This window comes from Archocentrus centrarchus, chromosome 20, assembly GCF_007364275.1.
Source record: "Archocentrus centrarchus isolate MPI-CPG fArcCen1 chromosome 20, fArcCen1, whole genome shotgun sequence".
Taxonomy (NCBI): domain Eukaryota; kingdom Metazoa; phylum Chordata; class Actinopteri; order Cichliformes; family Cichlidae; genus Archocentrus; species Archocentrus centrarchus.
The window spans coordinates 31,496,281-31,513,934 of record NC_044365.1 but is presented as its reverse complement, the minus strand read 5'-3'; the positions used below and the strand labels follow the sequence as shown (position 1 = coordinate 31,513,934).

General features: G+C 42.6%; 1 protein-coding gene across 2 annotated transcripts; it reads right to left on the bottom strand.

Annotated features, from left to right (window-relative positions):
* Positions 1–1,852: 1,852 nt before the first annotated feature.
* LOC115799295 (CD276 antigen-like) lies at positions 1,853–15,439 on the bottom strand. 2 transcript variants are annotated; one of them, XM_030756381.1, is made up of 10 exons: positions 15,415–15,439; positions 15,060–15,268; positions 13,593–13,658; positions 11,996–12,175; positions 7,729–8,037; positions 7,357–7,623; positions 5,071–5,367; positions 2,740–2,825; positions 2,151–2,186; positions 1,853–2,021 (listed from the first exon to the last, which is right to left on the bottom strand). In XM_030756381.1, the coding sequence occupies exons 4-10, from the start codon at positions 12,054–12,056 to the stop codon at positions 1,986–1,988; spliced, it is 1,092 nt and encodes a 363-aa protein (XP_030612241.1). In that variant the 5' UTR covers positions 12,057–12,175; positions 13,593–13,658; positions 15,060–15,268; positions 15,415–15,439; the 3' UTR covers positions 1,853–1,985. The 2 variants fall into 2 exon arrangements, with proteins under 2 accessions (XP_030612241.1, XP_030612242.1); XM_030756382.1 differs by lacking the exons at positions 13,593–13,658; positions 15,060–15,268; positions 15,415–15,439 and having other exon boundaries at positions 11,996–12,289.
* Positions 15,440–17,654: the final 2,215 nt, after the last annotated feature.

Below are 17,654 nucleotides of genomic sequence, written 5' to 3'. Positions count from 1 at the left end.
TTACATTTGCAACAGGAAATCAGGATAGAAACATTCACTCCTGTGATTTTTCCAAATCACCTTAATATCGTGATGCGTGGCTGCTGTTCACGCGGATCTGCTGAGTTAAAACAAAACACACATTCTCCACCCTCCTGTTCTTAGCACGGTGTTTCATGTCTATAACAGAGAAAAACGGTGAAAAATCTCACATTATGCTGGAAATGTAAATACGATGAATAAAAATGCTTTAAAATTAGATGAAATGTTTGTCACACTGACAGAATTGAATAGAATAGAACTTTATTGTCATTATACATCCAACAGAATTCTATTCAGAACAACCATCCAAGATGAGGACAGACAAGACTAACATAGGGGAGATGGGTGTCTGCAGCCGCTGCCCCCTTAGGGCGCCGCCAGCACCATCAATCCCAGGAAAAAAGAAACAGACTCACAGTAGAGTGGGTAGGTTAAAAAAAATTCATCTGGTACAGTGCTCATGTTGAGCTCATGTTGAGCACCGCCCAGCCACCCTGGACACTCTCTCTTCTCCCATCAGGCCGGCGTTCCCGCTGCCTGAGGACTAAGACTGAAAGGTTGAAGAAGAGTTTTTACCCACAAGCCATCCGTCTGCTCAACTCTGAGCCCCAACTGGACCATTATTGCACTATGTAAATATTATAATCTATAATTCCATGTAAAGTGTGTATAGTGTATAGTGTGAATTACTTATTTTTATTCTTCTTATTTATATGTGTGTGTATATATGGTTGCAGGTACAAAATACATTTCACTGTGTATTGTGTATAACTGTGCATGTGACAAATAAACACTATCTTATCTTATTTTGGAAGAAAGTTCCATCAATCCACAAACTGCATTTTTAATCATTTAAAACTTTCATAACTTCATCAGTGCAGGAAGTATCCACATGAAGTTTTCACAGCTGATAAACATATTTAAGCTCAAATCTATTTTACACCCCTCCAAGAGTCACACTCTAAAGTCTTGGTTTTGTCCAGCATGATTTCTCCCAGATCTGAATTTGAGCTTCAATATCACAATATCAGAGTTTAAAGTCTCCTCCCACTCTTCTGTACTTTGAGGGCCGTCACTCAGAAAAACTTCAGTCTCATCCAGCTGCATCAAATCGTTGTCAGACCCACCTTCATCTCACTGCTCTGGCATTAGTGCTTATTTATGTTTTTACCACTTTATTCTTTTTTACACGCCTTTTATTTCCCCTCTCACTCATCAGGTTCACACACTGAAAGCTCCTGGTGTGTGTGTGTTATTGTTTTTGTGTCCACCTGTCCTGCAGGTAATTGAAGGACTTTTATATTCACTTATGCAGCATAATTGTCTGATAATGAAGTTTAGTGTAATTATGGAATGTAACACAATAATGTATTAGACACAAAAATGTAGAGTGATCACAGTAAGAAGCTGTTGTCACTGATGGAATTAGCAAACAGAGGTCAGGTCAGTGTTCCTGAGAGACGTTAGCAGTGATGAGGTAACCTCGTACAGCTGACGCTGTAAACAAACAGTTTTTAGCACAACGTGTGAAGATCAGAAACTCTCCTGGAGGACGCTGACCTTCAGCTGCAGCCAAAACCAGAAAAAAGACACCCTTCAACAGCTGATGGATGCTCTCAGAAAGTCTTCAGCATGTCTCAAATCTTCAGAATACGTCCATCTGTTTCCACTAATCCAGGGCCGGGTCACAGAGGCAGAGCAGACCAGAGCAGAGAAGTCCAGACCTCCCTCTACCCAGCCATCTCCTCCAGCTCATCCGGGGGGCCATCGAGGTGTTCCCAGGCCAGCCAACAGCTATAATCTGTCCAGCGTGTCCTGGGTCTGCCCCGGGGCCTCCTCCTGGTAGGACATACCCAGGACACCTCACCCAAGAGGCGTCCAGGAGGCATCCTGATCAGATGCTGAACCACCTCAGCTGGTTCCTGTGATGTGGAGGAGCACTGTGTAACATCTGTTGATCTCCTTTATCCCGTCACTCGTGAACAAGACCCCACCTGCTCCTGCAAATAATAAATAAATAAAGGTAATCTAGCTTAATCTGATTTCTTTAATCATTACTGAACTTCATGAGTAACAAGAAGTTCATAAAGTGTTTCTTCAATGCTTCAAAAAGCAGATCACAGACGTACCTGTGCAGGTGACCGAGGAGCAAATGAAGGCAAAACCTAACATTAGAGGACGAGTCAACATGAAAAACAGATGAGCATTAAAAAAAGCATGTGTAGCATCCATTCATTCATTACTTTCTCTGTGTACCATTAATCATCTAAATAAACAGCAGTGAATACATGTCTAATTCAACAATGCTTTTTTTAATGTATCTGTTCTGGACTTATTATTATTTACTGTCACATTACTCCATCTTCACTGGTGTTTTTGATGCTGTCTCTTCACCTTGATGTAAAAAAAAAAACTTTTTGTTTTAACTTTCATTTTACTGACGTTCAGTTGATTTTAAATATTTCTCTTAAAATCAAAATTTTTTTTCTGTTTGTCCCTCTTCATCATCATCATCATCATCATCATCATCATCATCAGCACAGACTCACTGATGACAGAGTCTATTGTAATAAGACTTGGTTCAGAGCAACATTTTATCCTTTTATGTTTATTTCTCTGCACAAATGAAGCCCAGCATGAAGAACAACGCAGACAGAAAACCAAGCTTTGCCTTTGCAGTATGGATGGTGCGAGTCAAACAAAGTGTGTAACGTTTACCTTTGTGTATATGTAGAGAAGGGCAGCGACCAGCACGGTTCCAAACAGCACAGCTGTGACGATGGCTGCAGCATTACTGTGACCCCCTGAAACAGAAGAGGAGTCGAGTCCTGCTCATGAACCTCTCTGAGGAATCTCTGCAGCTTGAAAAACGGCGACTGGACTTCTTTTTGCTTCTTGAACACGTTTCACCTCTCATCCTAAAGGCTTCTTCAGTTCTTAAACCAAAAGGTGGAGAGACCCAGGTATTTAATCAAAACCCAAGAAGCAGAAGCCTTCACTGACCACATCAACTCAGTGGATAAAGACATAAGTTTTACCAGGGAGGACACCAGAGATAACAGGTTACAGTTCCTGGACTGTGCTTCTTGAGGAAGATGAAGCCTGAACATTGAAGTTTACCAGAAGCCCACACACACAGACCAGTATCTCCTCTTTGACTCCCACCACCCTCTGCAACACAAACTTGGGGTGATCAGGACCCTACAACACCGGGCAGAAAGTGTTCCCTCTGAGGCAGAAGGGAAACTAAAGGAACACACACATATTAAGAAAGCCCTCAAAACGTGTGGTTACCCCAACTGGGCCTTCATCAAATCAGCCAAGATGCACAGGAATGAAGGCCAAACACAAACTAGAGAGAATAGGAAGGACAAGAGGAAGAACATTATCATCCCTTATGTGGCAGCTTGTCAGAGAAACTCCAAGAATTTTCTCCAAGCATGACATCTCAGTATACTTCAAACCAAGTCACACCCTAAAAACTGGTTCATCTCAAGGACAAACCCCCCAAACACAAGATCAGCAACGTAGTGTCTGCTGTCAGTGCAGTGAAGAGTGCTCGGACCTGGAGAAACCAAACAGCCTCTTCACAAACACACAACATAGAAGAGCCACCTCGACAGGACAAGACTCAGCTGTACATCTGCATCTGAGGGTCAAAGGTCACTCTGTGAGGATGCCAATGTTCACATTTTGGACAGGGAAGACAGATGGTTTGAAAGAGGAGTGAAAGAAGCATCTGTGTCCACAGAACAACCATCACTGAACAGAGGAGGTGGATTATCCCCCCCCCGCACAGTGCTGTCCTGAGCTCCCTCCCCAGATATCTCAACCCCCACTCACACCTTTGTTCCAGTGACCTCAGCAGGCCCCACTCTATCCTGAACAGGACAGGGTGGGGTAAAGTCTCACAGCAGTTTCACCCGAAACTCCTGCTGGTAACGGCCCTCAGCTTCTTTCACACGTCATTGGACACATTTGCTTTTCAACGTTTGATTCCACTAATCAGAAAAAGGCTCTAATGTCACTGTAACGAGGAAACTCGTTAACTGACTGCCAAACCCCAAACATACGCAGAAGAGAGAAGACCATTCTGTAATACCAAGTTTCATTACTTTTGTTAAATTATGAAACTGGTTACATTGTTAACAGGTTAACTTGTGATCTGTAAGCTTTTCCATTTCATCAGTAACACTGCTCACTGTGTGAATAATGTGTGTTTCTCTCTTTGAAATGAAAGCACTTCATCAAATAATGGTGGGGCTTCTTGAGGGAAATTTATGCATCTGTATCAGAGGAAAGAAACATTTTTACTTCCACAAATGTACGCGGTCAACAGTTTCCCCTGACGGGTGGGGTGACATGTCATGCATCTACTTTGGTTCAACAGTTTCACTTCTCCAAAATCTGCAGTGAAGCATAAACACTTGAGTTTTGTTACATGTTAATAAAGTCCAAAAAAGGGTTCATGCAGCAAAGCGTTCGCCTCCAATTATTCACCTCCCAGACCCTCAGATTCCTTATTTGAGGAAATACTGGACGAACCCCCCCCCCCACCTGCAGTTAGAGCGCCACCTCAACAGCTGCAATAAGAAGAAAAGAGCCTGAAGAGCCACTTTGATACTTTTACACTCATAACTGTAACAGTTTGCATTTTCATTATTGTGCTGGTTACAATCTGTGCAGTCATATCTCATCATTTTTAAGTGAATTAAATTTTTTCCTGGCTGAATGGTCCTGTTGATACAAATACAATAATAAAAGCTATTATCATATCCATCAAGGGATCAAAAAGTGACCAAGCCGGTTATCCCTGTGCTAACTGTGGGATAATGTGTGCATGCCCACACATACAGGTGAGAATCTACAGGTAAGAAGTTGTTCTTCATGAGAAGCTGAGATTTTGTTATACTAACATATTTTCCTGTTATACTGATGGAAAGAAATTGTCCAAAATACACATTTAGGTCTTTGTTTAATACTTTTGTCCTTCGGACATTTATGCAAATTACTGCATGTTTCAAATGTTTCATCTTAACGTGATCTGACCTTTGATGATCCTCAGGTGGGTGTTGGTGCTGTGAGTCTCCTCAGCATTGCTGAGCTCACAGGTGTACCCCCCCTCCTGTTTGGAGGATAAGTCCTTCAGCACGAGGCTGCCTGACTCTGACACTTTCTTCACCTGCTGCTTCCACCCGTCTGACACCGAGTAGGTGACGTTGGTCCCGGTCTGCTTCACGATGGTCTGAGTGTGATTGAAGCTCCAGACGAGGCTGAAGTTGGTGAGGGTGGTGTTTGGGGGGGTGCAGGGGATTGTTACCTCGGTGCTGGGAGCACTGATATCAGCTGAAAGCACACAATAGAAAACAAAAAGTTATAAAGGAATCCAAGCAGCCCCCAGAAATTCAGACCTGGAGCTTCATGTATCCAAGGAAACCATTTAGACTGAGCAGAGGAGGCACCTCAGTTTGGGCTCATCAATAAGAATTAGGTTAATAGGTGAATAAGTTAATAAGTTAATAAGCATTTTGCTGACAAGAAAAATCAAACATTTCTGGCAGGTCTCACTTCAGAAGTTTAAACTTCCACACACCAAACCTCACTGCCCCTCAATCATCAGCAATAAAGGAAGATCCAGAGAAAATGTTAATGACGCAAAGGTCAGCGAACTCCTCTTTATCTGTTTGTTTGTTCTTAATTGTACAAAACTAAATTCATTTAATTTAGAGTCCAGCAGGCCAAGTGGAATGCAGCTCGGGTGGTGGCCGAAGCAAAAACTCACGTGTGGGAGGAGTTCGGTGAGGCCATGAAAAAAGACTTTCGGATGGCCTCGAAGCGATTCTAGCAACAAACCGTCAGGTGACTCAGGGGGGGAAAGCAGTGTTCTACTAACACCACGTCTATAGTGCAGGTGGGGTGCTGCTGACTTCAACTGAAGCTATAGTCAGGCGGTGGATGGAATACTTCGAGGACCTCCTTAATCCCACTGACACGCCTTCTGTAGTGGAAGCAGAGTCTGGGGATGACTCGCACATCACTGGGGGGTGAGGTCACTGAGGTGGTTAAACAACTCCTTGGTAGCAGAGCCACCGGGGTGGACGAGATACACCCTGAGTACCTGAAGGCTCGGGTGGATCACACTCCTCAGCCTCCATGGTAAGGTCTGTGCCAGGGTGCTGGAAAGGAAGGTTCGTCCATTAGTTGAACCTTGGATTCAAGAGGAACAATTTGGTTTTTGTCCTGGTTGTGGAACGCTGGACCAGCTCTTCATCCTTTTGAGGATGTTTGAGTGTGTGTGAGAGTTTTCCCTTCCAGTCTACGTGTGTTTTGTGGACTTGGAAAATTCGACCCTGTTCCTCGGGGTGTTCTTTGGGAGGTCCTGCGGGAGTATGGGGTGTCTGGCCCGTTGTTGCGCGCCATTCAGTCCCTGTACAACTGAAGCAAGAGTTTGGTCCGTATAGCCGGTAATAAGTCGGATTCGTTTCCTGTGGGTGTTGGACTCCGTCAGGGCTGCCCTTTGTCACCGATTCTGTTCATAATTTTTATGGACAGAATTTCTAGGCGTAGCCAGGTGATGGAAGGCTTCTTCATTGGTGGCCTCAGATTTTCATCTCTGCTCTTTGCAGATGATGCGGTCCTGTTGGCGTCATCGGGGGTGGCCTCCAGCTCGCAGTGGAACGATTCGCAGCCGAGTGTGAAGCGGCCGGCATGAGAATCAGCACCTGTAAGTCTGAGGCCATGGTCCTCAGCCGGAAAAGGGTGGAGTGCCCTCTCCAGCTCAGGGACGAGTTCCTGCCCCAAGTGGAGGAGTTCAAGTATCTCGGGGTCTTGTTCACAAGTGACAGGAGAAGGGAGCATGAGATCGACAGACGGATCGGGGCTGCTTCTGCAGTGATGCGGACGCTGCACCAGTCTGTCGTGGTGAAGAGGGAGCTTAGTGTAAAAGTGAAGCTGTTAATTTACCGGTCGATCTACGTCCCTACCCTCACCTATGGCCATGAGCTTTGGGTAGTGACCAAAAGAATTAAATCACGAATACAAGTGGCAGAAATGAGCTTCCTCTGAAGGGTGGCTGGTCTCTCCCTTATAGATAAGGTGAGGAGTGCAGCCATTCAGGAGGGGCTCAAAGTAGAGCCGCTGCTCCACATCAAAGGAGCCAGTTGAGGTGGTTCGGGGATCTGACTAGAACGCCTCCTGGGTGCTTCTTGGGTGAGGTGTTCCGGGCATGTCCCACAGTGAGGGGGACATGGATGGATGGATCTGTATCATCCACACTCCACCTGCAATGGTTGTTGGTCTCACAGTCTGATAAGCTGAGGTGGATGAAATGCTCACCTAGTTTCCTCAAAGTGGCTCTCCTCCTGTTCCTGCGAGTGCTGATGGTGCAGATAAAGAGCAGGTCATAAACACCGGCTGAAACCATCAAAGAGCTGGTGATGCTGTAAAGCAGCTGTTCAGGCTGCTGCACTGTGGTGGTGTTGGTGAAGGTGATGTTGGATGGAGGGCTGGTGGACCAGGTGAGCTGAGGTTCAGGGTAGATCCCCTCTGAGCTGCAGGTGATTCTGTTTCCTACCTGATCAATGCTGACTTCATGAACTGGAGCTGCAACAAAATAAAAGATCTCAGAGTGACTGATTATATTTCTAAAATGATCAATCTGAGAGCACATTTAGAAATGAACTGATGTTTTCTGCATGTTTCTCCTACCGTCCACCTTCAGGTTAATAAATGACTCCAAGTTTCCTCTGATGGTGCTGGTGTGGCACTTATATCTGCTCTGGTCCTGAACCTGCACCCCTGTCAGCTGGAGTGAAGCATTTCCTCTGGAGATCTGGTCCAGTGAAGTCCTGTTTCTGAAGCGCTGGTCCTGGTGTCCAAGCTGGTCTTTGTTGTGGTAGAATGAGTGGACGTGAAGGTCTCCTGGTACCTTAAACCAGTGGATGACGATATCTTTCCCAGTCTGGAAACTGCACGGTAAGATGCATCTCTCCATAAAAACACAGGACACCTCAGAATCTGAAACACCAGAGAAACACTTGAAGGTTCAGTTCAGGAAAACAGCATGGACCTCTGAGAGCTCTTCTTCCTCTTTATTAGGGGTTTCTCATCATAAGGAATCATCAGAAATTAGATGAAAGGAGAAATTTGACATCATCTCTTGTGAAGCTGGAGAAGAATGAACCAAAGCATTTACAGGCTGAGACAGAAAGTCTGAATGCATGCAGTCACCAGGCAGATTACTACTTTAGACGGCAGAGTTAAGGAACCCCACACACTATACATGCACCAGCCTCTTCATTAGGTACACCTGTTCAGCTGCTTGTTAACACAAATATCTAATCAGCCAATCACGTGGCAGCAATTAAACACATTTAAGGATGTAGTCATGGTCAAGACCTGCTGAAGTTCAAACTGAGGATCAGAATGAGGAAGAGAGGTGATTTAAGTGGCTCTGAATGTGGCATGGACAGATGGTCTGAGTATTTCAGAAACTGATGATCTGCTGGGATTTTCCCACACAAACATCTCTAAAGAGAAAGTATTCAGTGAGCAGCACTTCTCTAGTCCTGTCAGCTAAGAACAGGAAAGACATCAGTTGGATGGATATTCAGATGGGAGGGTCAAGATCTGGTGTAAAAACATGAACGCATGGATCCATCCTGCCTTGTATCAACAGTTCAGGCTGATGGTGGTGGTCTAAAGGTGTGGGGGATATTTTCTTGGCACACTCAGGGTAAAGTCTACCCGAGTACTGTTCCTGATCATGTCCATCCCTTTATGACCGCAGTGCACCCATCTAATGATGGCTGCTTCCAGCAGGATACTGCACCATGTCAGACTGGTTTCTTGAACACAACAGTGAGTTCACAGCACTCAAACGGCCTCCACAGTCACAGATCCAAGTCCAACAGAGCACCTTTGGGATGTGGTGGAATGAGAGATTCCCATCATGGATGCGCAGCTGAGAAATCTGCAGCATCTTTGTGATGCTGTCATGTTATCATGGACCAAAATCTCTGAAGAACGTTTCCAGTACCTTGTTGAATCTGTGCCATGAAGAATTAAGACGGCTCTGGGGGCTAAAGGGGGCCCAACCCAGTACCAGAACGGTGTACTTAATAAAGTGGGCGGTGAGTGCATGTCCACAGCTGGCTTTAATACCAACCAGGAGAACTGCTCAGCACTGATGTCATCATCTACTCCATTTTTAGTTTCTCAGCCCTCATTAAGCGTATTTCTAATCACACAGATGGATTTATGTTTCCACTTCCAGGCTGCAGTATCACATCCACTTTTGGTTTCATGTTTGTGGTTATTTACAGGAAATCTGTTAGTTCTGGTTCAGTGAGCAGCCACATGTGTCTTAGTCAAAAAGGTTGAGGAACAGAGTGAAACTATTCCAGACTTGTTATTAAGCTCCTTTTTGTGGACGCATGTAGAGGTCACAAACATATTTTGGATAATCACACGCTCTTTGTTTTTAATTAAGAGTTTTTTATTGATTACCAAAACTTAATTTCCAAAACAAAAAACAAAAAAAAAACAAACAAACAAAAAAAAAACCATACAGTACACGCATGTTACAGTGTTGCCATTCCAAAAACATACATCGACTGGGACAACTGGATAATCCTGGAAGTCCAAAAGAAAATAAATAACCAACAACAAAAATTCATCCTTTCATATCACACAGAGGCCCTAATTCTTTTTAATGAGTCCCAGAAACTGTCCCAATCAATATCTCCACTTCCTCTCATGTTGCTGAGCACGGCCTCGTAGGAGACTGTCTTAAGATGATCCTACATGCTGTCACAAAACCAACCACCAGGACTGAGAAGACTCCTTTTATAATGTCGAGATCTGTCTCCCAATAAACACAGTTCTGGAGTCTGAGGGATCTCAGAGCCCGACCAAGCACTCAAAACCGCCAAGATTTCAGTCCAGAAAGGTGAAACCAAAGAACAGTCCCAGAAACAGTGTAGACGTGTGCCAACCTCTTTTTTACATTTCCAACACATATTATCTGCCATCAGTTTCATTCTGTGTAGTCTGGTAGGTGTGTGATAATATCTATGTAGCACTTTATATTGTGTGCATTTATTTCTGGCCTCTTTCACATATTTACCACTCTCTGATAGGACATCTAGCCATTTTTCTTTTGTGTACTCTGTTCTCAAGTCTCTTTGCCATAAAAGTTTAATGTTTGACGATTCACTACTCAAAGTATGATTTAACAATTTATAAAATTGAGAAGTTGTATGTCTGTCATGAGGCATCCTAATATAGTCTAGAACATCATTCTCTACAGTGTCTTTAAATTTTGAAGTAACACAGCGTCTTATTTGTAAATATTTCCAAAAGTTAACCCGGCCCTCCAAATCAAAAGTGTGAGTAAGTTCCTCGTAGATATGAATTGTCCATCTTTATACAAATCACCAATGGTGCATATGCCACTCAAATGCCACTGCTTCCAGAACACAGGTGTTTTACCAATACATGTAGCAGGGTTATTCCAGAGAGATGCACATTTCTCCACCTGATGAGAAAGCTTTAACAGTTTATGTACCTTTGACAAGAATGAATATAAACTGGGTTTGTTGTATCGATCTTTTGAGACAATTTGTGTTTCGGATCAAATGGTGAACAAATATCAGTTTCAAAGTTTAACCATTCTTGCTCACATTCTTCCCAGTGTTTAATTAATTTAGCCATCTCAAATGACAAATAATAAAGCTTTAAATCCAGAAGTCCTAGTCCACCCTTTCTGTAGGAGCATACAATTTTTCTAGTTTTATTCTCGGTCGTTTACCTCCCCACAGAAAATGTTTAATCAAATTTTCATACCTTTTAAAAATATCAAGTGGAATTATAACAGGAAGCATCATTACCACATAGTTAAACTGAGGGGCGGTGATCATTTTTATCATATTAATCTTACCCCATAATGTTAGTTTCATCTTCTCCCACTTTTCAAAATCTGTTTTAATTTTGGACAGCACGGGGTTAAAGTTTAGTAAAGGTAATTCTTCAAAATCCCTACTGAGTCGAATCCCTAGATATTTCACACCTTCAGGTGTCCACTTGAATTTAAAATGTTTTATCACATGTGAATCACCAAAAGAAGATAATGGCATGGCCTCAGACTTAGTCCAATTTATTGTGTACCCTGAAATTTTGGAATAGGACTTTGTCCATTAAATGAGGCAATGATGTAAGTGGATGAGTGATAAGTGGTAAAATATCACCTGCATACAGAAGCAGTTTGTGCCCTTGTTGAACCCCATAATATCCCTTTAAACACACTGTTTATATCTTTTGCCGAGGTTACTAGAGTTTCTCCTTGTTTAATAGCAGGTATTGTATTCAAGAAATCCTCCTTTTTAACTTGTCTTGCTAATAATCGCCCTGTTTTTTCCCCTCCTCATAAAATGAAGTTTTTAACCTGAACAGGGAATATTCCACTTTTTTATTATAAATTTCATTTAATTGAAATTTAAGCCCTCAAATATCTCAATAGAGTAAATCATTGTAATGCTCAGCCAGATTATTTTCTTTTCATTGATTTCCTCTTTCCAATTCTTGAATTTTATATAGACTTCCCTTTTTTTCCTTGAAGAATAAGCTATAAGTTTACCCCTCAAAAATGCCTTAAAGGCCTCCCAAACAGTTTGAATATGTTCTGTGCTACCAAACTGTTCGACAATCACGTGCTCTTTACATAGATTATTACATTAAACTAGCGCCACCAGAGCAGACCCGAGTTATAGTTAACAAAAACAAACAAAATAACCAAAACTGAAATCAATATAAACGATAATTTAAAAGGCAAAACCTTTAAGTAACTGAAACTGTGGGTTTACAAAACTAACTAAAACTGAAATTATAGAAAAAATGTTAAAATGAAATAAAACTAAACTATGATGTAAAATCCAAAACCACTATAAGCCCAGAGCAGACAGTCAACAGGTCTCACCTCCCTCTGCAGCAGCCACAGTCCTCAGTAAGAGCCCGATCAGTAAACAGCGGAGCTCCATCCTTCCTCACAGCTCCACCTGCTCCACCTGCTTCACTGTTCTGTGAGAGGAAAGCTGAAGAAAGGTCCAACAGCCCGAAGAATGAACTCCGGTGGCGTTTCCTGCTCATGTCTTTTTGACTTAGATGGGGAAAAAAAAAAGGTTTAAAAAAGTGCCCCCCCCTGTGGCCTTCTAGTAGAACACTCCATCCATTCATTTTATTCTGCTTATCCAATTCAGGGTCACAGGGGGGCTGGAGCCTATCCCAGCTGTCACAGGGCCAACACAGAGAGACGGACAACCTTAGAATCACCAGTTAACCTAACCCCAGCAGCTGCATGTCTTTGGACTGTGGGGGGAAACCGGAGAACCCAAAGAGAACCCACGCAGACACGGGGAGAACATGAAAGTCCACACAGAAAGGCCTCAGTCAGAACCCAGGACGTTGTTGCTGTGAGGTAACAGAGCTAACCACTGCAGCACCATGTAGCAGTTTGTGCAATGAGAAGATCGATCTACTCACAGCAAAGCACCTTTGATCAGCTGTGATTACTATCACAGAGGAAGCAACAATGTTTCCAAAGTTTCCAGCCTGATGTTTATTGTATCACATTGCAGTGGTTACATTCATCTTTTATTAACTCATTTATTTTTTGTTGTCTGTTGCCAAACATTAGAAAAATGATATTGCTACAAATTATTCCAGCCAGGAGCGCGACAGCAGGCACCCTGTGGTGAGTCTAAAGGACTGACAACATAAAACGTGTTATCAAGTTTCCTGTTATCATTAAATGATCCATTAATGGGCAACTCAGCTTTTTGCACAATGCCCCCACAACGATTAGCTGGAAGTATTAGCCGAGATTGTAGCAATCAGTTATATTTGATCAAACATAAGAAATTAGCATCTTAAAAATGTGTGTTTACACGCACAAAAACACATTAATGTTTCTTACCTTTTGGGGAGCTGAATCTAGGAATAAACAATCATCCCAAACATAAACAGAGATCACTGCGATGTGAGCTGACTCAGTGACAGGAAAACAAAATGTTATAAACTCAGCTGTTTCCAGTGAATACTTATAGTCTGGTAGTTGTAGGACCTTCCTGTTTCTCCAGGTAAAAAGCATTTAGTCAGATTTTAGTTTGTTCTTTGTCTGTGCACCAAATTATAATATTTATAATAATCATCAATAACAGTATGTGACACTGAATGTCCTTTATGAGTGTGAGCAGATCCACAAATGCATATATCTCATGCATAAGTGTAGAATCAGACCTGAACCTGCTGAGGACTGTATGCTGCGAGCCACCAGCCCTCACACCATCACACAGCATAACACAAAACAAACAGCAGGCACAACTGTACCATAAAGACACAGGACCACCTGCATGTCTTATCTAACCAAAGCTGGAGTTTACCTGCACAAAGAGCACGCCCTCTCTCAACACTTTGTACAAAATATACAGTTAAGATTGTGGCATGGTACATTTGGGAAATGGAGCATGACACGACGACGGGATAGATTTCAGAAAGGGCAGAAAACTGAGGCAAACCTGGAAACTCAGATGGTGAGCTGCCTGTGACCCAAAACCTAAAGATGGAGCTGCATCTGTGAAGAACTGCAGGGAGTCAGAAGAACAGAAAATAATCTACATCATTATTGAAAAAAGATTTTAGTCGATGACCAGAAGCTTAAATCTGAGTGACAACTCTGATCTAACGAGACTGAACCGAGCAGGTCTGGTACTGAGGAAGCTACGATGAGCGAGACAAAAACGCGACGCTGAGGAATTATCACACAGCAAAGCTCAGATAGACCGAGCAGAGGAAGCAGAGAGGAGCAACAAGAAGAAAAAGATGAAGCTTAACATTATTCAGCAGAATCCAGCAGAGAGCTTCAGAGATTACAGTTTAAAATAGCTGGACTGCTCTTACATGAATCCAACTGCAAAGTTACATTTAGAATCACACTTGATGCTTAAAAGCTGCTGCTGAGATGGATGAATGGGGACAATTTTAAATGCACCAGGACCAAGGAACTGAATCAGCCTAATGGCATTATCAGCAGAAGTGATCATGCTGATGCTTGATGGGAATCAAGCTGCTCCTGCTGGCAACTGGACCTGAATGTGGAGCGGAAAAGTGGAATATTAACCTTTTGTTTTCAGAGTATTTCAGAGTAATAGTAGAGGACCTGTGACATATACTCTTAACTCACGAGCTGACACCACAACTGCTTCTTTAATCGCACACTGCAGGTTTTTACACACAAACAACCTGTTTAAGTGAGAACTAACACCAACACAAAAGCTTTGGGACAGTCCAGTTATGATCCGTGAACACAGGTCCAGGTGAGGAGCCACGAGAACGTGGTTCCACTTCTGAGGCCTGGACGGAGCGTGAGGACAAACTGAATCTGGATGCAAGAGCTGCAAAGAGATTCAAAAACCAGTTTAGGTCATAGGGAAGCAGGACGCTCGATGCTGCCACAGGAGGAACAAGAGAGTTTGCTGACCTCCTGCTAACAAAATGAGCAGCTCTGTTTCTAGAAGAGAAAGAATGATGTGCTGAATGGAGAAACGTAGAGGGCAGATTTACTGGAGAGAACTTTGTGATATTAATAAAACAAAATGTTAGTGTGTGAGACTGAGATCCCCCATCAGTGTTAAATATGAACTTGAGGATCCCTTCGAGCACGTCACAGTCAGACACGAACAGAGAGGTAAAAAACAAAAGGTGATGTATTTGTGCTAACTACCCTGCTGTAGGTGGTTCAAGAGGAGGCTGCCTGAGTGGAGCACACAGGCACACACAAGGCCTGCTGGCCTTTAATAACCATAATCTGCACTGCTGTCACACGGCTACACTCAGACATCACACAGACTTTATAACAGGGAGAAGGAAGGTTAAAGATCTGCTTCCATTCAAAACGACAGACATTTGGACTCTAACATGGATATTCTAGAAACATTCAGGGCTGCAGCGAGTGTGTGAAAATGGCTTTAGAGGTCTTTACTCACGCTGTCTTACTTATATTATGATCTATCCTCAAAGATATTTGCTGTTTGTCTCCTCAGCAGCACATGCGTGTATATTTCCTCCTGATCTGAAGTCGTGCAGTGTGAGGCTGTTCCTGGTCTGAGTCTGGATGATGTGGATGTAGTTGAAGTTCAGGATAACATCCATCACAGACGTCAGAGCGTTTCAGTTTCAGAACCACACGCAGGAGCTGTAACAACAAAGCACAAACACAGACATCAAGTCCCACATGCAGCCTGCAGCACCCTCTGCACCACTCTGTCCTTTGGCACCCTCCAGTGTCCTCTGTGCAAAGTGCTCCTCTCACCTGAACAGATATAAGAACAAAATAATGACCTATATTATGGTTTTTCTGACTTGTGTTGTCACATGTACTCCACTTTGAAGCTGAAAAATGAATCCTTGTTTGCACTGATGGTGCTTATGAAGCACATATATCTGCTCTCCTCCTGAACCTCCTGTAAGCTGGAGTGAAGCATTTCCTCTGGAGCTCTGGTCCTGGAACAGTGATGTCCTGCTTCTGAAGCGCTGGCCCTGTGGTAGTATGAGTGTGCATGAAGGTTTCCTGCTGTCGTCTTGATCCGGTGGATAATGACTTCAGCGCTGGGCTGGAAACGGCACGGTGAGATGGACCTCCTCATGAAAATGCAGAAAACCCCAGAATCTGAAAAACCGGGTAAAGAGAGACATCAGGTTCAGCAGAGGAGCATCAACAGCTGCTGCTTTAAAGACCTGAGCCTGCATCCACAAAGATTCAGAGAACGCTCTCAGAGCGCTGACGGCACTGACAGCATCACTTCCACCTCTTCTTATCGTCAATAAAGAGTTTTTACTGATGGCATGAAGCTCGCTTTAATGTGGGATGTTGAAGATTACAGTTTCTGTTACAGCAACACCTTTATGACAGTACTCCACCACTGTCTAACTAAAATACAACATAAACTTCAATTAGATTAGAAAGGTAAAATAAAGTCATAAAATGATATAACAAACACACCTCGCTGACTGACCCTCGCTTAGAGGTAGAAACGATGTCCTTACAAACAGTGTTCATTTTGACAGAAAATTTTGATTTACTTTTAGTCCTAATTTAGTATCTGAATAGTTTTAGTCGAATTATGGTAAGAATATAGTCGACTAAATCTACAGTCGATTTAGTCGACTAAAATATAAAGGGTGTAAAATGTAAATGCTTTTTCTTCAGTTCCCTTGAATTAGTCATTATACACACTTACACAAAATCAAACATTTATTCAAAGTTATGGAATATTATTAATAATATTAACATTAGCGTTTCACCTGCTTCCCACACACCTGATCATTAACACCACCTTACTGAGATAATCCGAGCGTTTTACAGCAGGACGCTCTGAAAGGTACAGGGCAGTGTTCAGGACTAAGATTATAAAGGCTAATCCACCGCGGTGTGGAGATTTTCTCTAAACACAAACTGGGAAAAACACTTTACCCTGCATGACATTAAAATGCTGACCTTTGCATGGAGATCTGGGTGACTGGTTTGCAGATGTTTAAGATTTGTCGTGTTTTTACCCGAGATATTCGCCCCACATGGTTTACACATCGTTTTGTTTGTCACAACGTCAAAGGACAAATGTCTCCATACATCGGCTCTTCTTTCTCCCTGCTGACATTGTTTACATCACTTAGTTCTATAGAAGTAACGACCAATCACAGGCTAGTTTGGTCTTCCCGGGTTTAGAGCAAATTTGTGCATCTGTGCGTTTGATTGGATGTTTTCCTAACTTGTCCCGCCCTGTCACAAAATTAAATCAGTTCTGATTGGTCAATTAAAGTGTCAATTAATTTCGTCATCGTTATCATTTTAGGTAGTTTTTTTTTCGTTATCATCTCGTTTTTGTCATGAAAAAAAGGGTCGTTGACGAAAACTATTACGAAAATAGTTCGTCAAAGAAATTAACACTGCTTACAAATAATTTAAAACTCTTAAGTTAAATCAGCCTTTCCTGCTGCCGTTTGCTGTCCCAGAGGGAACAAACATCCCGAATATTAGTTCCTATCAAGAAATTTCCAAAATAAATGTCCTAATGACACAAAAGTATGAATAATTCAAAATAAATACATAAATTGAAACTATGGCAGTAAACAGACTGCAGTGCTTTTATTCATCCGTGCTGTACTAAAATATTACAGTAGCTTGGAAAGAAGCCATGACTCACATTTCTAGTTTGTGGCAAACCAAAAAAATATTATAAAAACCATACACAACATACTGGTATGTAAATACATGTTTGTGGCAAAATCTGATACAAATGTGCAGCAGTGTAGCAACCTGGGGCATAGTGGGAAAATAAGGATGTAGTGGCGGGGTGTGCAGATGATGCAGTGCTGCAGTGGGCTCGGGGGGGGGTGGTGTTGGGGAGGCTGACTGACTCAGCAGGTCAGCATTAACTAATTATGTTATATGCAGTGCAGCAGCACACTGGGACATATCACCACATCACCGGTTTAAACTACATGTTAGTTAAGCACTATAGAGGTAAATGTGATTACTGTGGAGAAGATGAAACCACAGAACATGTTTTATTAGAGAAATA